We start from the raw sequence: 23,621 nt of genomic DNA on the forward strand, positions 1-23,621 counted from the left end.
TATCTTCAAATAAAACTAAGGTGTATGGTTCTAGATCACAACCCACCTGGGTTTCTAGTCCTTTAGCACAAAAACAACCTCATGTACACACAGTATATCTCTCCCCATTTCCAACTTCTTCTGGTTTGCTTGTTTCTGGCCCTCCACTAAACAACAATACTACAAACATGTGGTATAACAAGAATTTATTAATAGAAAAGGACAAAAACAGAAAAAAACAATGTTCCATGTAAGCAGCTGCACAGAATTTTAAAAATTACTTTTGTTATTTGTCATATGTCAGTTATTCATACTACATGGATTCAATTTGTTATAAGGATGTAATAAACACAAATGATTATATATCAGTAATAATAAAGATTATGGGTTAATGTTAACCACATGTGATCATGGTTAGAATTACAGGGTTAGGGTTAACCACCCCATGATCTTTGTTAGGGTTACAGAGTCTGTGGTTAGGATTAAACATGCCATGATCAGGGCTAGGGTTTACCACACTATGATTTTGGGTAGGGTTACAGGGGCTAAGGTTAGGGTTTGATTTGTTAGTATTTTCACATCACAAAACCGTGACAACACAACAATGTGATTGGGCACTTGCAATGTTGAAGGTAGACCCACAACAATTGTGATGATCCAGGAACAACACCAACATGGGGATATCAGGTCAGTTTGTCTGATTACTGGGGGACTTTTTTACTTTTCTGTAATCTTGTTTTTTTGTGACATCTTTCAGACGATCCTCTCAAAGAACCCACAAGTCAAATTTGTGCTCATTCTGAATAACTAACTCACTAATATAATAACTAACTGGCAGACAAAAAGTAAACCAGCTCATAGGAATAAAAACCTCACCAGCCTGGCTCATTAATAAAAAGCTGGATTAACGTCACACTACGCTACAGCTCAATATGGACGCACAAACAGAGCATATTACCCCAATCAACGCAGAACGAAAGCAGAATTAGGTCTGAAAGACGAGGGAAAACCCTCTTGTGACAATGTCAAGTAGAATCAGCTGTCCTGTTTGGAAATAAGAACAAACTCAGCACTGCCATCAGACCCAGCAGATGCTTGTGAGGACTGACAGCTTGTGCACTGAATCTTCAAAACCTCCTAAACCAGCTCTGCAACCATTCGGGCCAACGTATGACATTTAAAGGATGCGACTGGGGCGTCAATGCTGCACTCATGTCTGTTTGCATGTCTTTGGAAAGGAGCTGCTGCTCCCCTTCTGCTGAGGAGAATACGCTCCTTTCAGCTCCGTCCCTTCAGGCGGCCATGCATATCTGACCATCAAAGTATTTCACGGCCGTGTAAAAGGTGCGTCAGCAGAACTTTTCCTCACCTTATTTCACTTTTTTCTATTAGAGCTGTACCCATGCTCCTCCCTGCAGTTTACAATAAACAACTGGAAAAGAAAAAAAACGAATTGCACTAGAGGCCTGTCCAGAAAATAACAGGTTAGATCCACAGAGCCACTCAGACACCGCTCACCCATTAGGAGGTGCTTCGGATAAAAGCAATACCTAAATGCCTGAATTTTAAATGGGCCAGGAGAAGCTTGGCCAAAATAGAGAAATCCATTCCCTCAGAGACAAATATCCTGCTGTTCGTATAAATAGTCATGAGGACGGAGAATAAACACTCACACTTGATGAGAGGCGCTCAAACGGGCGCATACGTTCACAGGCCTAGAAAGCCTTACAACGGTGCTATTTAAAATATTAACAGGAACATGGTGAATAAAAGAGCGGGACTTCAAGGCTGTGCTAGTGACCAAACTGAAATACCAGAGAGAGCGGGATAGAGCGGAAAAAGAAAAATATTCCTCATTCCACATTCCTCCCCCATCCACTTTTCAAAACCTGCTCCCTTCGATCTCTCCATCACCTCCATCCCTCTCTCTCCTCTGCTGCCTTTAGAGGCGCCAGAATAAGTCGGTCCCTCCTCGATAATAAGTTGACAGCTGTAGAAAATGGCTTCTTTCAATTTGGGCGCTTGCAATCTCATTATATTGTGATAGGAGAGCCGCATGACTGTTTGCCAGTTTGAAGGCTCGTACAGCAGTAGAGCTGTACGAGGGGGAAGATACCCGCAGAGAAAGCCGGGAGACGCCACTTGAAGAAAGAGAGGACGCAGGGTGAGATGGGCTGAGGAGAGAGCACGAGGCAGAAGAAAGTGACATCCAGGAAGAGATGGGGAATGAAAAGTTTGGGAGAAAAAGAGCAGATCCCCACTGTACCAGAGAGGGGGAGGGGATGTGTGGAAAGCTTATTTCGGACACTTTTTTTAAATTTTGGAGCTCTCACAAACATTTCTCTGGAGAGTAAAACCCCCAATTCAGCTGCAAATAGCAACGAGCGTTGGTCCGACATTCAACATCGATTTGAAAAGTAATAATCGCTGGCTCTTAGATTTGATTCAGAAATCACGTTGAGTGGGTGGCAACAGCAGGAAAAAGTGTGATCGCCAAATATTGCCTTAAATTCTGTCTGCCTTTGTGCTGGCCAGCTTGCTAAAAAGAATATTAAATCTGAATAGCAGTGAAATTGAAAAAGAAAAAAGAGAAGCTGTTCTCAATTCACCAGAGGACACCCTGTGCTCCCTTGTGGATCTGCAGGTGCGACACAGTCGGCGCTTTAAAAGCCACTCATGACAGACGCAACTGTTTGTTATATTAAGTTGTAGCCAGGTGATTGTCAGCTTATCTTAGACTGAAAACAAGTAGCATGACTCCATTGTAAAGTAAGAAAAGATGGTATCAAGAGGGAAGGAGACATTTACCAAAATGCTGAACTAGTTTTTTAAAACATCAATAAGGAAGAAAGCAGACCTGGGTGTCGCCTTTTAGTTCATGGCCATGTATTCTGGACAGACCACATTTGAACGGGCCATAGCTAAAAAGGGTGAAACCATTACCCCTCTTTAGTGTCATCCGTCCACCTCCTTGTCCCTGACCACCTCCTCCAGCTCTACTCAGCCGAGACACATAATCTCCCCAGCGCATCCTGGGTGTACCTCCGGCCTCCATCCCTGCTGGACATGCCTGAAACACCTCACCTAGGAGTTGTCCAGGAGGCATTCTAGTCAGATACCACAAGTGGCTCATTTCGATGTGGAGGCACGGCGGTTCAATTCTGAGCCACTCAGCACTGAAACCAGAGATAGGATCATTGCTGAGGGAAACAGAGAGCCCAAAAACCCTCTCGGAGGAAGCTCATTTCCTCTGCTCGGATCTGCGGTCTCATCCCAGAGTAATGTATTATTTGTTCCTAAATTATTTTATCATTTCATGATTTAACTGAAGAAAAAACAGACCATAAAGATTCCAAAATATCTTAAATAAAGTGCAATTTCAACTCTGCGGCTGTAGTTTTCCACATTCCTTGTGTCGGCACATGTCTTCTACACGTCTTCATATGTAGAATTCCTGTAACTGAACAACAATATTATTTTTATGTTTTTATCATTCAAGCAACTTCTAGAAATACTTTTCACATTGTCCTTTGTATTTTTGCTCCTGTGCAGTAAGGCTGGCCCCACCACACCAGACAAATAGCAGGTATGACTTGGCTGCACAGTTTGCGAAGCCATGCAGTGGGACAAATGTGACCCTTTGGCGGTCCACATCTGGGCCCCTCTCCCTATGTTTGACGCCCCTGCTCCAGACAGATGTTTAGCACAGACAGGGAAACATCTGCACTTCTCTGGCTTGTGGCCACTGTGGTCCTATACCAGCCAAGCAGTTGGTGAAAACACAGACCGCAGGGAAAAACACAGAGAAACCAAACTGCCTATCATCAAACCACACAGCCGATTAAGAAAAGCCGAAACCTGATTCCACATGAGTGAACACACACACACACACACACACGAAGACAGGGGTTATATGCCTCAATCAGCGTGAAAACTAATTTTACAATTCCAATCGTTTTCATCTGTGATATTTTTCAACATGTATTTCTATTTCAGGTTTATTTCAGCTATATTTTACACTAATGGATGCAAACAGACTCGCAAGAGCAGGGAGAAATAGTAGCCGCTTTAGTAATGAACTGGCGTGGAGCCAGCTCTCCAACAAACTGGAGCCGACTACCAAAAATGTCCATGCAGACATGACAGAAATGACAATCAAGCAGATCCGCACTATGCAAGGGCACAAAAACTAGAAAGGACACCTGTGCAAGGGTGCCTGCACACAGACATACATAAAGTAACACCACCAATGGGTTTATATGCATTTGCATGGGCAATATTTAGCCACAAAAACAAAGAGGAGGCATGCAGACAGAGGAGATGCTTTCATGCACAGGCAGTAATAATATGAACCTTTAGCCACAAATACAAACACAGGCTCGAGATTAGATAAGAAAAGAGAATGAGAGTGCCTGGAGCATGCAGACTGTGTGTTTGTGAGTGTGTGTGTGTATATGTGTGTATGAATCCTAAGCCCACACTGAGCTGTCTGCCTCAGCCTGCACTAAGCAAACAGCAGGGAGGGAGAGGCCTCCATGAAAACACTGAAGTAACTGGTATCACTGGGAGCACGCACACAAATAAACACACTGGTACAGCTGACAGGCAGTAGATACAGAAGCATCCTTAAAAAAAAAGCACAGCCACCCCACCAGGACCACCCTGGGTAAGCCATTGTCTGAATCTCTCCGTGATCCCTCAAGTCTCATCCAGCAGAAGAAGTCCACTTCAGCGCACACTGAGCCTCGGCCCAGCGTTGCACTGGCGCTCAAACGCACGTACACTGCCGCCAGCATTTTTCTATTATGGTGCAATTAACCACACCAATTAGCTGGTTCCCCAACCGATAGGGAAACAGAGGGCTCCCCCTAGAGGTGAAGTCATATTATTGGGGGGAAAAAATATGAGGGAATCAGAAATTACAAGAAACGTCCATTCCAACAAAGGATTTCATTTCAATGGCGGTTTCCAACTGGGTGGAATTAGGTAATTAAACTGTAAGGAAATGAAGTAGTTCACATGTAAATGGCTTTTTGAGGGCTGAGGGCAGATTGTGTTCTGCACTTAAGATTTGTTAGCAAATGCTGCCGACAGCGTGGCTGGTAGCTGTGTGCGCGTCTCGGTTGAGTTCGGAGCCTGTAGAAACACTTGTGCCTACATACTCAAGCCTGTACACCTGTCCACACACCTGTCCTATCCAACATTGTCCATCTGTGCACACACACACACAAATGCCAGCCTACAGAGATTTGTGTGTGTGTGTGTGTGTGTGTGTGTGTGTGTGTGCTCGCAGAGGAGAACTAATATCAGGCGGCCTACCACTGTTCCGTGCCTCCCCTTCCCCCACCCCAGCCCCTCCATGGCTGAACTCAACAGATTAAACTATGCAATATCACCCTTACCAATTCACCCCTCCTCCTCCTCATGCCCCTCCACCCTCACCATCCCCAATTCAATTTCTTTTCCACTCTCCTCCTCTCTCTCTCTCTCTCTCTCTCAGTCGAATGATTTGTCTTTTTTCTCCCTCTCTCTCTCTTCTTTCAATCTGTGTGTGCATGTGCGCTTGTGCACAGCAACATATTTTTCTGTTCTTCTGAAGACTGCAAGGCTGCAGTAGTAGGAATATATAGATATTTGTATGTGTATATAGTATATCTAGGCTGGGCTACTGAAATATGCGTGGATGGCTGCCCGTGAACACACACTAGCAGATATTGCATGCATATTGATGAAGTATTGTAGAGAGATGTAGTCTGGCAAACGCAGATCAAGAGTAAAAAAAAAAAACAGGGTGAAAGAGTGAGACACATACATTTGGAGTGCATGCACTAATGCAGTCCTACTCCTGTATGCAGGTTAATGAAAACGTGTGCGCATGTGTGTGTGCGCGTGTGACTGACAGGGTGCACGCCAGTCAGAAAAAGACAAAGAGGCCGCACATTCGGTTTGACAGTGACAGACAGACAGATGGACAGACAGGAGTGTGAGTGTGGCTGTGTCTGTGCAGGAGCGGACGTCTGCCACGCTACCAGCTGGAAAGCGTCAGTTTCCTCGAATGGCTGTCACAGCACTGGGTCTGGCCATGTGTGTATGTGCACGGGTGTTTGTGTGTGTGTCTGCAACTGACTGTTTGCATATTTGAACATGACGAGAGATCTGACGGAGGGAGGTAGAAACAGGCAGGGCCGTGCAACAGATCGTGTCGTTTCTGTCAGCGCTTTGTGTTACCTGCTGTATGCGATTTTAATGAAGAGTTGTGCGTCTGCCTGGTAGTCCGCTGGGTGTGGTTCTCCGAGAGACCCTCTAAATCTGTGAATCACAGGCCCACCATGTGCATGTGTCCGTTCACGATTGCCGCTTGCGTTTGTTTCTCTCTACATATGCGTGCGGCTATCGCTCGTGCGTGCCTGTTTATGCGCGCTGACTGTTTGTGTTTGCGTGCGCATGCATCCCAGCGCGTGGGTGGGTGTATATAGCTGGCTGCAGTGTGCATTGAGGGCAGTACATCAGGGTAAGGCAATCTCCCTGTGAACAGCTCCTTCAGGTGAGATTTATCACCACTGCACTTGGCCTCTTATTAAGGCGATGGATTCCCTACCTCTGTATCTGGGTGCGCACGTGTGTCTGCATGTGTGGCTACGTGTGTGTGTTTATTAGTGGCCCCCAGCCCACCCCACCAAACCTACACACCCCCTCTTCCCCACACCACTGTGCATCCTTATTAAAGTGCTGCAGAGGAAAGCAGGCATTGGGTTTTTTGTTGACTCCTCCCTCAACATCTCTGATAGGGAACCAGTGGACACGCACAGACACTGGGAATAATATAAATGGGGACTGACAAGAGAGAAGAAATAATGTTGAGGAGACTAGAGGCTTAATATATTCGGTTCCTTTCCTACCACGCCTTTAGTTTGGACTTCAAGTTCCAACCAAACAGGACTACAAATTCCAAATTTCCTAGCTGGAAATCACGCAAGGTCCCAAAGCAATGCAGCTGACTGACAGTCAGTTAGGTAGCACTGGAGAAATAGGTCATAGAGCTAAAAATACTTATCTATGTCTCTCTCTTTCTCGCTCTCTCTCTCTCACTCTGTGTGTGTGTGTTTCTCTCTATCCTGTCTTCATAAAAAAAAAAAGTAAAACAGATAGAAAGTCTAAATAAGGGGATGATGAAAGGAATAAGTCGGAAAAAGAAATACCCTTAAAAACATCAGACCTCAGGCTTACTCCCATACGGGTGAAGAAAAAAACTGAGAGTACGAGAGGAAATGAGAGAGTGCAACAGTGTGTGCATGTGTGTGTGTTTGTGTGCCTTCCTGTCTACCTCCGTACACACACGTGATGCCACACAAATGAGCGAGTGAGGGAATGAAAGGGAGAGATTGAAAGGAGAGGGAAAGATCTAGAAATGGATGCTCAGGCTGTGGCTTCAGCCATCACGCGGGGCTGTTTGCACACAGAGCCGGTTATTACACGGAACTCATTTAGCTCGGCTCAGTCAGGCAGGGCAGAAATAATATCATATAGGGCCCTGCCACCACGACTGCTGCCAGTGCCACGGCACAACTATCTACATCTCCCTCTCTAACCGGCACAGGGAAGTAATATCGTGGAAATGCACGCGCCATCCACTGTCATTTTGATCAGTTCTGCCACCTGTGCCTTTAAGTGATTGCTGCAAAGTCTGAAATTTCATTTAATTGCGCTCTCTTCCCGAAAGACTTTCATCTGCAGAGGATTTTAAAGATGACTTATAAGCACACATCCAGAAGCCCAAATATTCAGGGTGTCTTTTGTAAACACCATAACTCTTATGAAACATTATATAATGTGGTGACAGTATACTAAAAGCCCTTTCTTGGCAGTGGATGGCCCAAATATACAGTAGATACATCTTAAGGAACTCTTAGCTGTAAGCTATATAACGGGGTTTCGAGGGATCTGAGAGAATGCGTAGGAATTTCCCATCGATGTAGTTTATTAAAAGAGTGGCCATGCCTTGATTCACAATGTAAAGAAGAGTGGTGGGAGGGGAGAGGGCTCAGATGGTTTGAGGCCGAAAAGAAGGAAAATGGACAACAAAATGAGAGAGAGGGAGAGAGAGAAAGGAGATGGCTGAATAAAAACGAGAGATGGCAAAACTAGTGATGGATTGGGAAAGCGGTGAAGAAGGAGGGAGGCATATAGTGGAAGAGAGGGCAGCAGGGTGATGGGAGGACAGAGAGGAAGTAAAAGGGAGGGAGAAAGAGAGATTATAAACGAGTCTAATCCAGCAGAGAGAGAGTGAGTGATAGACAGGGAGAGGGGCTAGTAGGGAAATGCCCAGCAGATCGGATGGAGCTCAGTGTTCTCCTCCCCTCATTTGCTGTTGCACATGAACCCTCCACCGTACCTCCACGCACGTATACTGGCTGTCACAGTGTCCCGCTCACACTCAGCTGGACAGTGGGGACCAGCAGCTTCCCAAAGATTTATATACACTGAATTAATGCCAATTCACCGCAGAGATCCAGCAAGGTTTGGGGACATTCATGGGCACAACAGGCGTCGTCTCCAGGCGCGCAGGGCTCAGCCACCCTATTAGGGCTGACTTTGAACCCAATTTTGCTGGTTGTTTGGCCCATTTTACTGGATGGGTCCCTAATTTGTAAGCCTCTAATAGCAAGTTTGTTTGTAGACATGCTAATTACAAGGGCTTGTTTAAAAGCCCATTGCAGAGCGGTAACTGGAACACAGTTAAACCCACACTGCGTAATGATGGCATTTATGCAGTTGGTGAGATATTAAAGGCCGCTTTGATTGCTGTGGCCTTGTGTAATAAATAAATAAATACATCCAGCTTTGTCCTCTTCTCACGTGCTTTAAGGGAATCCAACATCCCTGCAGGGTTGATACTGGCTAACAATATGGAGGTTTTTGTCTAACTTGAAGCACTTAAAAAGAAATCAGTGTAAGACCACCACTCAAAATTGGGCTGTAGTTCATTAGTCACTCTTTCTAACCACTTACTCTGCTGTCTTTTGTACACTTTTCCACCCATTCTATTCTCCTCCTCGTACCAAAACCCTGTGTTCTCTGTCTGTGTGTCTTGGTGTGTACTCCATGCAAATGAGTCAATTTAATCCCCTGACATGGTGCCACTGAGGGCCTCTGGGAACAATCTGGACACACTTTTTCTTTGCTTGGATGAGCATCCTGTGGAGGAGAGGAGAGGAGCCTCCATCATTTTCCACCCGTCCATTCCCGTCATCGGCATTGCCACATACCTGCCCTTTAGAGCATAAATAAACCAAAAATAAATGATTCATCTCCTGCGTGTTTGCGTTATATCTGTGGTCCCTGCGTTGTGTTGTAGCGCAAGTACTTTGAACCAAAACACCCCCAAAATACCATCACAGTCAATCAGGGCTCGCTGACCAATCAGCACCGTTACAAATCCAGTTCCCTCTCTCGTGTGAGGAGCTTTTCACAGCAGGCACGTACAGGGCAGTCGTTCATGGAAATGCGCGAAATGTCGCCTCTCGGAGAAGCTGACAGACAGACAGACACTATATCACATCTCCCTGCTCAGGTAAAAAACCTGCACAGCATCCGATGTGCCTCCCCCCCTCCTTCCTTTGGCACATAGGTCTTGTGACTTTTCTTTGTTTCAAACTGCCTGAGCTGGAGCGTTTGTGTGCTCAAACACTCCAAGGTACTCGAGCTATTGTTTTTTTGTTTTTTTGTTTTGGCTGAACGTGTGTACCCGCTGACAGACGCACATCAGCCACCTTTTTGGCCGGGAGCCGAGGTGGGCAGCAGGCGTCTGCATTCCGCTGAAACCAGTCTCAGAACAAAAAACAAAAAAACAAAAAAAAGACATTCCACTCCCCCCCCCGCCCCCCACCCCCCAAAAAAACTGCACAAAGGGGATCATCGCGGAAGAAACTTCACGGGGAAACCCGCCGCTTTAACGTCCGTCAGTGGAGATAAATGTCCGCTGTGATGTAGCTGCACTAAATGTAAAGCGCCGGGCTTTGGATTGGATTCCAGGCTTTATTCTAAGCGCCGAAGATGAAAGCAAGTCTTGGAGGAGCGTTATTTACCTCGCACTATACGTTTCCAAGAGGTCCAGCGGTAAAGGTAACGCTGCAGCCTAAAAACCCGGGAACGGAGCACTTCATTCTGTCTACCTGTTTACCCCCTCTCAGCCCCCCTTCAACAAAATATACACACAGGTACTGTAAAGCCATTCTAAACCATCCCCCTTCCTCCCGGACAGCCTTGCCACTCCAGCCCGGCTTTGGCCGTGATCTTGGCTGGCTGCACTGGCAAGGGACATACCGGGTCACCCAAATCTACCTCCAGCATTCCTCCATATCCCTGCACACACGCTGCTGTTGGCTCAGAGAAATGATTATATGAATTGCATCGGAGCGCGCAATAATCCCCCCACCACTCATGCCCAAAAAACCTCCCAGAAACCTCCATCAGCTTTAAATCTAACTTTTCTCCGGGGCTGATTCGCCTCTCCTGACATTATCTCATTCTCCGCTGTATGCACTGCATGCATATAGACGCGTTGGTAATCATGCTGGGGAAATATGTGGGAAATTGAGGGGCTTAAATTGACAGTGACAGCATGCACAATGCCCGAAAAAAGCGCAAACACTCAGGAAACGTGTTGTACTTACGATTTGAGGGGGTTCTGTACCGCTGTGGCCATTTTGATATAGTATGATAGAATGCAACACTGCAGAGCCCGGTATTGTACATGTAATGTAGCAGCTATTTCAATTTCATTCATTCTCTGGGGCTGCGGCTGGAGCGGCCAGCCAATGGGAGGCGGGAGCGCTCTGTGACAGCTTTGGGGAAGTGTAGTTTTTATGCATGTCAACATGAGACGCGCCGAGGAGCACAGTACTACAAGTTCCAGGGGGGGTAGCGGTTTAAGTGGACCACGGTCCCGCCTCGGACTTGTTAGGGCAATGCCCCCCCACACCCCCCCATCCGAATTTATAGAAAAGAAAGAAGAAGAAAAAATCCACCACAGTTATGTTAAGATTGGGTTGCAGGACTGTCTGTCAGTCTCTCCTATAAGCATCGTTCCCTTGTCTGGATGTGATGATGACTCTGTCTCTTATAGCTGCTAAACACTAAATTGTGTTTGTTTACAGAGGTATGATTGTGGATATGGGTGCAAATTTGGGTCAGGTATCACCTTAACTGCACTGTAAAGGGAATAACTGGATACTCGAGTAGCAAAAAGCACAAACTAACTGCATACAAAGATGTTTGCCTGTTTTGTTAAGGAAACTGTGACAGGTCTGTATAGTCATTTGTTGAAAATCAAGAGAAGTTGTTTCTGCGCAATCTTAGCGGCTTCATGGCTAGTCTCATGGATGTTAGGTAGCCCTGCAATGAGAAGCTTTAATTATTCATTAATCAGGGGTGATGGGTTGGGAGTAGGCCTATAATTGATTCTTTCAGACATTTGTCTCTCATAGTTGAGCCCGGAGAAAGGCTGGGACCCTCTCTAAATCCTTAACCACGCCATCCTTTATTGCATCCTTCCCGCACTCGCTCGTTTTCTTGCCCATACTACATCTTTTGCTGGATCTGTCCCAGATGGCGATTTTATTTGACACAGGCTAGAGACAAGGGTGTTAAAAGCGACTATGCCAAAGCCTGGGCTGGCATTTTCCATTCCCTAGACATTGGAAGGAAGGGAGGGAGGAAGGGAGGGAGGAAGGAAGGAAGGACTCAGAGCCGTTAGAGCAGCAATGCTGGAATTTCTTTCTCCATGTCATGTTAGCAGCAGTGGCGCCGCTCTGAAGCCAGTGACATGTGATATTTATAGATCTGTGCTAACAAATATTTAATGAACATTAGCAAGCAGCTCTAGCATGGCAGCACCGCTCCGATAAAACACTCTCTGTCAGTTAAGGAAACTTTGATTTTGTGCGTTATGCTTTAGTTGTGAAGAATAATAAATGTGTTATTTTATATTAACGTAGCAAGAAATGGTAGATGAACGTTATTTGTGTTTGGTTTACATCATTAATCTTAAATAAGAAAAAAAATACATATTACAGGCGACAAAAGACCGTGCACATGGGTCCACATGGTTTTATTTTGTGCTTTCTCATTCCCTGATGAAGGAAGTTTGTTGAATGGCATGTGAGGTGCTGTATTGCGGCTGACCACACGGTGGTGCTCATGTACAGACCAAAGTCAAACAAGCGCGTCTTACGTCGCTGCCCTGCGTGCCCCCATCTGGCTCCTCCTACAGTCCACGCGCTGTTGTTGTGATTGACCGACAGGTAGGCGTCATGTGAAACTTTCGCTTTGCTGTTTGGTGCCGCTGCCACAAATGCGTTTCAATTAAGTAAACAACGATGTCCGATATACTGATGAAAGAAATGGATAGTTTGTCGATCAGTCCATTGAAGCCAGAGGACCGACCCGACGACGGCGGCCGGAGCTTCCTGCTCGTGGACGAGCAAGAAAACCTGCAGGTAAAGTTAGCTAACATCAGCTGAGCTAACGGCGGCTAACAGTTAGCCGCTAGGCTAGAAAGGGGAAGACTCTTGTTACGGAAGGCCCTTAACTATCTTTTGTGACGAAAAGAAAAAAATGTTGGATGAGCCAAATCTGCTTTCAGAGCTAAATCGAGCTTTTTGTCTTGAAGCTAATGAAGCAAGTTTGTTGAGGCTTTAGCTACTTCACGGCGCTTTGCTAATGCGACGTTAAACAGCGTGTTTGGATGTTCGTCGTGTTTAGCCCCTTGTGTTTTTAGCCTTTGTCTGTATACAGCCCGTGGCTTTAACGTGTGGATGGTGTCTTGATTATAATACTGTGAAAAACATTAAGTTTAAGCTGTAAATAAGAGCAGCACAACAGCAGACAGGGTTGTTATTAGGAAAGTCCCTGGTGAGTCATACAGCACAGCTGACCCACATGGAAGACACCCTCACACTGTGTTACAAAGTACAAGAGATAATGTTTTCTTGTGTACTTAAGATAATCTGTATGAACAACTAGCGTTAAGATTGAAGCGACTAATCCCCCGCAGTTCTTTTTTTTGTTTTGTTGTTGGTTTCTTTGTTTTAAATAAATAATACTGTTCATAAAGAATCAGTAAAAGTAATTTGCTCAATTGTATCACGGTGCCACAAAATAGCTCATCTCTGTAACCAGCGTGTCTCTTGGTGCTCTTTCTCCTCTCATCCTATAGGTCCGGGATGAGGCCGAGTTCGTGGAGCGACTTGGCTGTGCTGACGTAGCGGGCGTCAAGGTCCTCTCCATCTTTGGAAACACCGGTGATGGCAAGTCTCACACGCTCAACCACGTCCTATTTGATGGCGAGACTGTTTTCTACACCTCCAAGTCCCCCAGCTCCTGTACTGTGGGAGTTTGGGCTGCTTACAACCCCACTCTCAGCCTCATTGCGCTGGATACAGAGGGCCTCTTGGGAGCCGCAGCCAATCAGAACCAGAGAATGCGGCTGCTGCTGAAGGTAAATTTAGCGGTTGCTGCTTGGTTTGGGTGGAATAATTGGAGGAGTCTGTGATTTTGTGTTGTCTTCGTTAATTTTTCTACTGAGGTAATGCTTATATCCTAATCATGTAAACAGAACAGTGAAACTCATTTTATTTCTCATTTCCAATGTTTTCATGATAAAAACAAGTCATCTTATTTGTAGATACATTTTTATTTCAATTTCAGGTGCTGGCAGTGTCGGATATAGTGGTGTATCGCACACGGGCAGAGCGTCTTCACAATGACATGTTCCAGTTCCTGAGTAGTGCCTCAGGGGCATACCTGAAGCATTTCACCCCAGAGCTAAGGGCCCTGTCCACCCGCTGTGGTCTGGATGTACCCCTGTCCTCTCTGGGGCCTGCAGTCATCATCTTCCAGGAAACAACACACACGCAACTCCTGGGCCAAGGTACTTCCAAGCACAACTTTAGGATAATTATTTCCCTTGGTTTTAATTTCCCGTGTCACAAATTTAAATGTTATTGTCTTTCTTTCCTGTTGTAGACTCAAAGATGGCTGGCTATGCAGACACACTCCTCCAGAAGCGTTTTCATGACCTGGGTTTGGGGACAGAGGCCTTCAGCTCAGTGCAGTACATAGGCACTCAGACGATCACGCCGCCCACGAACTATAGCGGGCTGCTAGAGGCCATCAAGCAGCAAGTGAAGAACACTCATACCCGGTCCCCCCGCCAGCCTGCAATAGTGTTTCACGCACTAGAAGTAAGTGAAGAAGCACCATATTAGAGGCCTTTAAGAAAAAGCATATGATTGTTTTAATTCTTCCTTTGTGTCTCCTCAGCCTTTTTTTCAGCTCCCATCTAGTTTTCTGTCTTCTAATCCGTTCTGTTTTTGTTTCCCCAGGCTCTGAGTGAACGTTTCTGTGGAGAACTATCAGATGAAAAGATGACACTGTACTCCTTCTTCCCAGATGAATACTTCACCTGCTCAGCTCTCTGTCTCAGCTGCAAGTAAGTCAGTAACACTGTCTACACACAAGAGCTAGAACTGGTCCTTTAAATGTGAACGTATGCTCAACCTAAACCTGAAAGCACAAGGTCAAATTCTTTGAGGCTTGATATTTTACTTTATGTAATTGTCTTTTTAACTCTTTGCATTGTTTTTGCATTGTTATGAAATGTGTCACTTTTCTGAAAAAAGGAAAGATGAATAATTCCTAAATTATGTAAATATTTAGATGTTTGAGAAGTGTGTGTCATACCTGTATTATTATTATTGTTGATCTGGAAACTGTACTGATCTCCAGCGCTGGGTGTTTGCAGATTACCTAATCACCTTGGATGGACTGTTATTATAACCACACCCCACCTTTCCTGAGCTTTTTCTCATTTAGTTTGATCCAAATAGTTCAAGTTTTCCATCTCAGAACAGCAATCTTTTACTGTCTCTGTGATTGAATCACAGTAGAGAACAATATTCTTTTAAAATGGGAATCCTCTGCTTTTCTCATGGATGTTAACTACCTCCTCAGTGGGATGCATAAGTGCTAATTCTTTTTCCATTTTTGGTGAAGAGAAACCTACTTTGCTTCTTAGCTACTCTTCTTCCTTCCTCTTTCCTAAAACCTGAGAGCAGCGTGTGTGTGAAAAATCATAATGAGTGCACTGTAACCATAGGTTTTAAGCATTCTTACAAATCCCCCCTCTCCTTCACCAACTCTAATATCTGTCATGTTGGTGTGACTCTCTAGCATTCGCTGTAAAAATGGAATGAACCACCTGAGAGACAGAGTTCCCCACATGGCAGATGGACTCTGCCAGTATGCACACCAGTACAACAACAAGGTCCTCATCTGTAAGGTAAGAACAGAATTTCTCAGCTAGTATTGGTGAACCTGTATGTTGTTGTTGTTTACATCTGTTACATCTGTTGCATGTCCAGAGGTGCTATGAAGCTGGCAGAGAGGTGATTGTTGTGCCCAAAACATCAGCTTCGTCTGATAATCCCTGGTTTGGACTGGCCAAGTACGCCTGGTCAGGGTATGTAAACTCACATATACACACTTAGGCGGACGCTCACACTCCTCTTTGCCTTTCAGCCAATAATCTCACTTCCACTGTCTGCTGCCTTGTTCCTCTCGTCCCTCTTTCAGATATGTGTTGGAGTGTGCTAGCTGTGGGGTAATCTACCGCAGCAGACAGTACTGGATGGGAAACCAGGACCCAGAGAGTGGTGTGGTGCGATCAGAGGTCAAGCACGTCTGGGAGGGTGTGAGTACTAAAACATGCTTAACTCATGTTTATATTTAATAATTTTTGTTTCACAAAAAAATGAAAAGAATTTGTGGAGAGTGTAAAAAATAGCGCCTGTTGGTTTTATGTTACATATTTTTAGTCTTTGTAAAATAATCACGCAGTACTGAAATACTGTTTTGCATTTTTGTTGCCTGTAATTAAGCAGAGGCAAAATGTTTTAGTCATTGTTGTCCTGACACTAAGTACACTGCTGTCATATTTTGTCACTGGCCTAGGGAAACATTATTGTTTAATAGTTAAATTGATTTCTTTAGTCTGTCTAGTTAGGGGTTAGGGTGTTATTTAATATATTTACTTTTAGTTCTGATAATCTAAATAAGTAGCAGCTAAACTTTTGAGGTGTAGTGGAGTACACCCTATGCCATCAGGTTGGATTCATGCCTGCGTGCTGCAGGTATTGCTGCTATAGAGAGAGCCTGCAGTAGAGCAGGGCGATATGACCAAAAATATTTATCAAAATATACATTTGAAAATTTGCGATAACGATATAATTGACACTAGACAAAATACTTTACAACTCCACAACTTTATTAGTGCAAAAAACCCCATCAATGTATTTTCACTTAAACAAGCAGCTGTTTTTTATGTGCATTAAAGTTATATAAAAATTAACAGTGCAAATGCAAATTCCTTGCTGACAGTTTAACCAAAAGGCATTTCCAGTGGAAATTGGCCGACATATCCTCAGCACAACCATGTATAATATCCACAAAACTTAAAAAGAGGTTATACACACACAATACAGTAATATTATGTTGAAGCACAGTACGTATCACTCCGCGAGGCGCCCGCCTACGATAGCCATAATGCTCCAACAATCCATCAAGCGGTGCGGGTTCGTAGCTTAGCAAAGTCGTACTGAAACATTTGACAGATTTTCGAGCGCCGTGTACATAAAATCGTTTCGAGGTCAGTAAACACAACCAGAATTCATACATAGGGCACACGGGATTATAAGAGGCACTGTCGATTTTCAGAAAAATCAAAGGATTGATTTTAAGTGTGCCGTATTTTCCAAACAACACGGTAATAACGACGCCCCGCTTGCATGCTCTACCAAAAATAGTGCTTTGTTGTGTATCTGATGGACGAAAGCTAAACCAGTTCCACACCACTGAAGTTACAGCATTTTTACAAACCAGTTCTGGTTCATCCGTTTCATTTAACGATCCACTTTCGCTCTTCTCATTCTGCGTCGCCGCCATGTGCGTATGTAAACATAGGCACTGCGCATGCGCGTTTTACCCATATTCTATCGCGATATTTCATTTTCCTATCGTTACCCAAAATTACACCGGTATTACCGTGAACAGTATGATATGGCCCAGTCCTAGCCTGCAGCTAAGCTTTCTCTGCACACAGACAATTTTGCTTTAACTTCTGCATTCAGTTGTTCTGTCACTGTCTAAAATGTACAAGAGGGAGGGTGGGGATTTTCTGCTTTTTTTCCTTTTTTTTTGGCTCATTATTTACCTGGGGGACTTTTTTTTAAGAGGAAGTGCTGCTTGGTTGATCTATGTTATGATTTTTATTCTCACTTGTGCATCTGACAAAACAGGATGCTCGCATGTTTTGTCACATGTAAATTTAAGTGAAACACTTAAGGTTGAGCCATGCTATAACACCATCACTGCCTTCCTTCCTGCAACTGGGAGTTCCCGGTTATTGGCCTCATACAGTAATTCTGATATTAAATGCTAAACTGCAAGGAATTCTGCAGGTTAAGATGATTCACTTCAGCTGGTTTGCACTTGTGACTGTAGAAATGATGGTGGAATCACTGATGGGCACTTAACTTGCCCATCATACTCTTTATCAAGCTTTTAATTGAGATCATACTCTTGTCTTTCGTCAGTCTGACACTTTTCTGACCAGCCACCAAAATGCTGCCCAGAGGGTCTTGGATGGGATGAACTATGTGATTCAGTCAGTGTCAGAGTACGGCACTGGCCCCACCAAAGCCGTCACTGGCTGGATTACTGACCAGGTGGCACCTCCATACTGGAGACCTAATACAGAGATCACTGTGAGTATGAACAGCTAACATTTAGAAACACAACATAAGGCACTAGAATAACTATAACAGCTATAAGTGGTTACATTTTTGGTCTTCATTGACTTGTCTCTCTGTGTCGTATCTGCCATCTCTGTATCCCCCTCCCTCTTTCCCCTCAGGCCTGTCATGGATGTCAGAAGGAGTTCAAGGAGGCTGAAAGGAAGCATCACTGTCGTTCATGTGGGGAGGGTTTCTGCCATCCTTGTTCCAGCCACAGGATGCCGGTGCCAGAGAGGGGCTGGGGCAGCAGTCCTGTCAGGGTGTGTGAGGCCTGCTACCGCCAGGGAGGTCCTCCTGACACCAACAGCCAGGGTAAGACAGAAACAAGCTGTCAGTTAAACTGCTGGATGAGCCTAAGGCTAGAGTTAAATTAGACAAATGTCGTTCGTCATTTTAGTTGCCAAGCACTTAATTACAGGTGAACCCACAATTACGTTGTTTACATAATTTACATTATGTGACATGCACATCTCTGTACACAGTGCTGTTAATTTTAATGTTAGGCAAAGATAACCTGAGTAAATTTCTAAAAATGCATATTTTAGTTATTAAATGAAGAAAGTTATCCAGATCTCCCTGACCACATGTGAAAAAGTAATCGCCCTCTAAACCTGATAACTGGTTGTGCCACCCTTGGCATCAAGAACTTTTGTCCCACTCTTCTCTGCAGAATTGTTCTAATTCAGCATTGGAGGGTTATAAAGCCTGAACAGCCTGTTAAAGGTCATGCCCCAGCATCTCAGTCTGATTTAAGCCCAGACTTTGACTAGGCCACTCCAAAACCTTTGCTGTGTTTTTGTTTTGTTTTGGGGGGGTTTTCGGGGGGGGGAGGTGGCCATTCAGAGGTGGACTTGCTGTTGTGTTTTGTATAATTGTCCTGCTGCATAACTCAAGTGCTCTTAAACCTCAGGGCACAAACTGATAGCTGGACATTGATCTTCAGGATTTTCTAATAGAGGGCACACTTATTGGTCTCATCAATTAAGCCAAGTCACCTTGAAGCAGCAAATCAGCCCCAGGCTATCACTCACATTGATGCCATTTTTGTCCAGTTTCTTTCTTGTTGTTGAGTCATGAACTCCACAATAAGACTCAATGTGAACTCTGACCTTAAGTGAGACAAGTTGAGGCCTGCAGTACTTTAGATGTTGTTTTGGGGTCTTTTGTTACCTCCTGCATGAGTCATTGATGCGCTCTTGGAGTAATATGGCAGGCTGGCCACATTTGGGAAGGTTCACCACCCTTCCAAGTTTTCTCCATTTGTGGATAATGGCTCTCATCATGGTTCACTGGAGTCTCAAAGTGGCTTTGTAACCCTTTTCAGACTGATAGATGTCAGTGAGTTTGTTTCTCGTGTGCTCTTGAGTTTCTTTAGGTTGTGGCATGATGTGCTGCTTTTTGAGATCTTTTAGGCTACTGCACTTTGTCAGACAGGTTCTATTTGAGAGATTTCTTGATTAAACAGGTCTGTCAGTAATCAGGCCTGGGTGTAACTAGTAAAATCAAAGTCAGTCTCCACAAAAATGTGGTTAATTCTTGATTTAAAAAGATGGGGCAATTACTTTTTTACATAGGGCCAGGTAGGTTTGTATAACCCTTATTAGATGAGTCATGAGTTAAAAACTGCATTTTGTATTTAAGCAGGTTATCTTTGTCTAATAATAAATGTCTGCTGTGAAACATTTAAGTGTGACAAATATTAAAAACAAAAAACATGGTATCACGAGGGGGGCAAATACTGTGTCATGTATTTGCAGCGTACAGAGTGAGACTGTGTGTTTTCATGCATTTGATGCCGGATGTTGCGGCTCCTGACTTGTTGTTATTGCTGCTTTTGTGTTTTGATTTCTTTGTCTCTCACACGCACCTTGTTTGTTTAGTCTGTAAGGTGGAGCCTCGTGGTCTGATAGCTCGCAGGGTGACGGAGGTGGCACAGTCGACACTGGACATGGTCACCACAGCTGTGGACTACCCTCTCTGTGAGCACGGCTTTTTTTTTTTTTTTCTTCTCACCATTACACGTTGTGTTGGTGCTCTGCAGCTTGTTTTATATTGTCTCCTCACCCCTCAGATATTTGTTGGTAATTCTAATACCTGGTTTTAGCACAATCACTCCATGAGTGTGTTAGGATAGGCTAATGGGACATGATCGGACAGTTGGTTTCAGAGTGATTTTGCATACTGGTGTTTGTCATCCACCAAGACTGAGTGCATGTCTGTGCAATACCACTAAAATTATATATTATCCACCAGTATCAGTTTAAATTAATGTATAATTAAAGTCAAACTAGTTTGATGAACTGTGATGAAATTCCAGACCGCTAAGCTTCAACATCAGTGCAACAAGAGCCAGTTTACCTGTGACAGCGGCAACAAATTCAGTTAGTCAGTGATTTTAAGTTAAAGCTGGTACCAAAGTCTCAATAGGCTTCTGATCATAAGCAGAAACACAGCTGCATTCAGCAGAAAGTTTGGGTCTTGATTAATCTGCTGTTCTATTGGAAAGATCGAGACACCACCTACCTACCTATTTTTTTAAACTTTGATTTTATATGCATTTGTAAAGATATGACATGAAATGTCCCATTTTTGTCTCGACTCCTTTCAAAAATTCTTGAATCCAGATCAAAAATGTAATAACTTCTAAGTTCTGTCAAACTCTACGTGTAGTACGTATTAAATGCATATATTTTTATATAATGCTGCTTTCAGACAGAGGCAAATCCAAAGAGTCACATGACCTCATCGGTGGAGGTAATAATAGAACGCTTTGGCACAATTTGGGATTTGCTCAACCTTGCTCTAAAACACAGATGAGTAAAAGCCTCAGACTTGGCACAAGAGTTTATTGTGTAACTGATGTTTGAGTGGCTGAGTGCTCCTGCAGAGTGAAGGACATAGCATGAAGTCAGCCTCAGTGAACGGTTTCCAGGAAGGAAAAAACAAATATATAGGATCTAATGTGAGCAAAGGGATTAAAATAAATGATTCTGAATCACCAACCGGACCAGCACTGCAATGGTGACCACATAGGTTCTCAGATGATAGCTGGATATATCAGCTCTCCTCTGATGACAGCAGCCGGGGTTTGGTGCTTCTAGTGTAGAGAATAGCCTTGTAAATAATGGATAACTGGTATTGGGTGTAAGGCTGGTGGTTATAGTTTGCTAATCCAGATCAGTTTAAAAAACTAATTAACAGGCAAAAATATCAGGTTTAGGTTTGTGTTTCAGAAAATGTAGTCCCTCTTTGTCCCTCCATGCAAGCTGTTTACTGGAATACAAGCCTCAACTGTGACTGATCAAGACTACAAACCTAAAGATGGAGTTTTCTTTAATGGAGCTGAAAGGGGTGTGAATGAACTGTAATGGAGATGCTGTTTATAGATGGGTACATATTACATGTTGCCATCTTAGGTGGTTAATGTAACGTGGTTAACAACACTGGACAAAAAGATGACTTCCACTTTGAAGAAGTCAATGCTTTGAAAAGTCCCCCCCTCCCAACACACACACACACACAATAAACAATGCATTTATGTTCTAAGAAAATAAAAAATAAAAGGCCAATCTCCGATTTAAAATCTTAAACTCATTCTTCTCTGTTTGCCCGTCCGCTTCAGGTTTCGTGAAGGATGTGGCTCGGCCAGACTACTGGGTGCCAGACCAGGACATCACCAAGTGCAACCAGTGCTCCAAACCTTTCACTCCAGCCATGTCGAAGCACCACTGCAGGGCCTGTGGGCAGGGCGTGTGCGGGCCCTGCTCCACACACAACAAGCCCGTGCCCTCTCGAGGTTGGGACCACCCGGTCAGAGTGTGTGACAGCTGTCACGCCCGCACGGACAGCCTGTGACCTTTTCCACCAGGCAAACTTCTCAAAGTGCACTCAGTTTTTCTCAGATGGGCTACAAAACACTGTGAATCTTGGCACTGCTGCTCCTTGGAAACCAGGAAGGGGACTAAATGGCAGGTCTGGAATCAGCCTTTGTTTTATGTGAAACGGGAGCTGCTCAGATATGTAGAAGGATGACCATCTGGATTCCACCGCTCAGTCGGGATTTGCTTTCGGTCTCTTTTGCCTTCTTGAGCAACTGATTTCATTTCAGCCGTGAGATGATTGACAGCCTCTACTGACCAATCAAAATGCTTTAACTGGAGAAATGGGAAGCTGGACATGTGTTTTCAACTGACTGCTTTTAAAAATGAACTTTCATCTCCCCCAGTTATCATTATAACAGCAGAGCTTGAACTCTTAACTGCACTCGAGGGTGGTCTTCCATGCTCATTAATTTCTCTTTGCACAGGCCAGCACCATGGTTCTCAGTTTGAATATGCTCTTAGTTAAATATGACAGGAGGACGAGTAAAAGGGACGTACTGGGAATAGTGGGAGATTTTAAAAGTTTGAAGGATCTTTTAAAACTTAGCCACTCACTGCAACCACTTACATGGTGACATGTTCTTCTGAACCATCAAACCCGCAAGTCCTGGTTAAGGAGCATGTATAATCATGATAGTGGGGGGAAAATGCTCCTACAGTACTCAGGGCAGAATGCAATGCAAATTGGAGAAACACAAACTGCAGCAGTGTGTGCCTTCATGGGAATCTTAACACCCACTTATTTAACCTCTTCGGTTTGCTTTTGGAGATTTCTCCATACGTTCAAATTCTGAGATCATTTGTGCCTAATTATAGAGCCATGATTATAGCCTCCATCCTCTCATGAAGTTGTATCTGCAGTATAAAATATGTAGCTGTTGTCATGTTAGACATTCCATTATATAGAAGTACCTGTGTACTAATGTAGATTTGCCTTTCTGGGGTTTTATAAGTAGTGAAGTACTGATGTTTCCAGGTAGCTCTCTCAAGCCCTTTTCAGACATCACTGCTCTCATCAATCTAGCAGAGTGACGGCGTTCTGTCGCTCAGTCATAGTCATGTTTCTGTTCTCATAAGCTTCACTCAAAAATGCCAACAATAATGACTGAAAGAGCAACAGCGCACCCATGATTTTTTTTTTTTTTTTTTTTTCACCATTTTGTGCAACAGGAGTTGTCAACATAGGTACTTCGAAAATGTAAGTTCTTTCTGCCACTGTCACTAAGAGCAGTGTGTGTGTGTGTGTGTGTGTGTGTTTGTTTGTGTGAATGTGTGGTGTTGCTCAGAGAGCTGAGCTCACCCCTCTAGCACAGGCTCAGAGAGTTAGATCTCTTTTCTGGTTTAAATTTTTTAAAGTTCTTAAAAGAAACTACGATTAAATGACATTATGTGCAGTTTATTTCTGGTCAGGGAATTCTTTAGTGAGGGGAGTGGTTCACTGAGCACCAGACATCACCAGCTGTCTTGTGTGCATGTCCATAGTTGTGACTCCGTGCATTTAGACTCATTTCTTGGTCTGACATACCAAGACTGCTGCTGCTTCCGATCGATTGATGGGAGTTCATGTCTTTGAAGGGCTTTAAAACAAAGAACACACCTGATAGAGTTGCTCTCATGGTGAATGACATGCAAATTATATAAACACTGATGGAAGAAAAACTACATTTTCTCTCAAGAGAGACGTTGTCTGTGTATTATACTGGACTCTTTAGTGCTTTATCCCAGTTTTCAAAATAACCACTTATCAACTTTTCTGTTAAATCTAGCAACTGACAATCTCAGTTTTTGATGAGGCTCATCCAAATAAATAAATAAAACAAAGGAGAGATTTGTGTCTTTAAACGTGTGAGCAGGAGTAACTTGACGTCATCTTTGCACTGCATCTGAAACGAGTCGCTCTTCTACTCTT

At 44.0% G+C, this 23,621-nt stretch overlaps 2 protein-coding genes across 2 annotated transcripts in view; one reads left to right on the plus strand and one right to left on the minus strand.

Moving 5' to 3' along the window:
* Window positions 1-10,741, minus strand: part of dpf1 (D4, zinc and double PHD fingers family 1) — a 44,467-nt gene extending 33,726 nt beyond the window's left edge. Inside the window, exon 1 of the mRNA XM_039622489.1 lies at window positions 10,653-10,741. Within this exon, the coding sequence (XP_039478423.1) occupies window positions 10,653-10,684 (32 nt within the window). The 5' untranslated portion in view covers window positions 10,685-10,741. The remainder of the gene's footprint in view (window positions 1-10,652) is intronic.
* Window positions 10,742-12,245: 1,504 nt separating this feature from the next.
* si:ch211-11n16.2 (zinc finger FYVE domain-containing protein 1) lies at window positions 12,246-23,533 on the plus strand. Its single transcript, XM_031741538.2, has 12 exons — window positions 12,246-12,476; window positions 13,196-13,477; window positions 13,687-13,909; window positions 14,005-14,222; window positions 14,364-14,470; window positions 15,211-15,319; window positions 15,402-15,499; window positions 15,613-15,730; window positions 17,631-17,801; window positions 17,951-18,143; window positions 19,712-19,810; window positions 21,454-23,533. The coding sequence occupies exons 1-12, from the start codon at window positions 12,357-12,359 to the stop codon at window positions 21,684-21,686; spliced, it is 1,971 nt and encodes a 656-aa protein (XP_031597398.1). The 5' UTR covers window positions 12,246-12,356; the 3' UTR covers window positions 21,687-23,533.
* The last annotated feature ends 88 nt before the right edge of the window (window positions 23,534-23,621 follow it).

Source organism: Oreochromis aureus, linkage group 14 (genome assembly GCF_013358895.1).
Source record: "Oreochromis aureus strain Israel breed Guangdong linkage group 14, ZZ_aureus, whole genome shotgun sequence".
NCBI lineage: Eukaryota > Metazoa > Chordata > Actinopteri > Cichliformes > Cichlidae > Oreochromis > Oreochromis aureus.

What these genes read in the sequence shown, in the direction of transcription:
- si:ch211-11n16.2 (XM_031741538.2), top strand. Translation starts at nt 12,357, where the DNA reads ATGTCCGATATACTGATGAAAGAAATGGATAGTTTGTCGATCAGTCCA. An exon ending in TAGTGTTTCACGCACTAGAA is followed by an intron (nt 14,223 to 14,363) that starts GTAAGTGAAGAA and finishes TTGTTTCCCCAG; the next exon opens with GCTCTGAGTGAACGTTTCTG. An exon ending in GCTCTCTGTCTCAGCTGCAA is followed by an intron (nt 14,471 to 15,210) that starts GTAAGTCAGTAA and finishes GTGACTCTCTAG; the next exon opens with CATTCGCTGTAAAAATGGAA.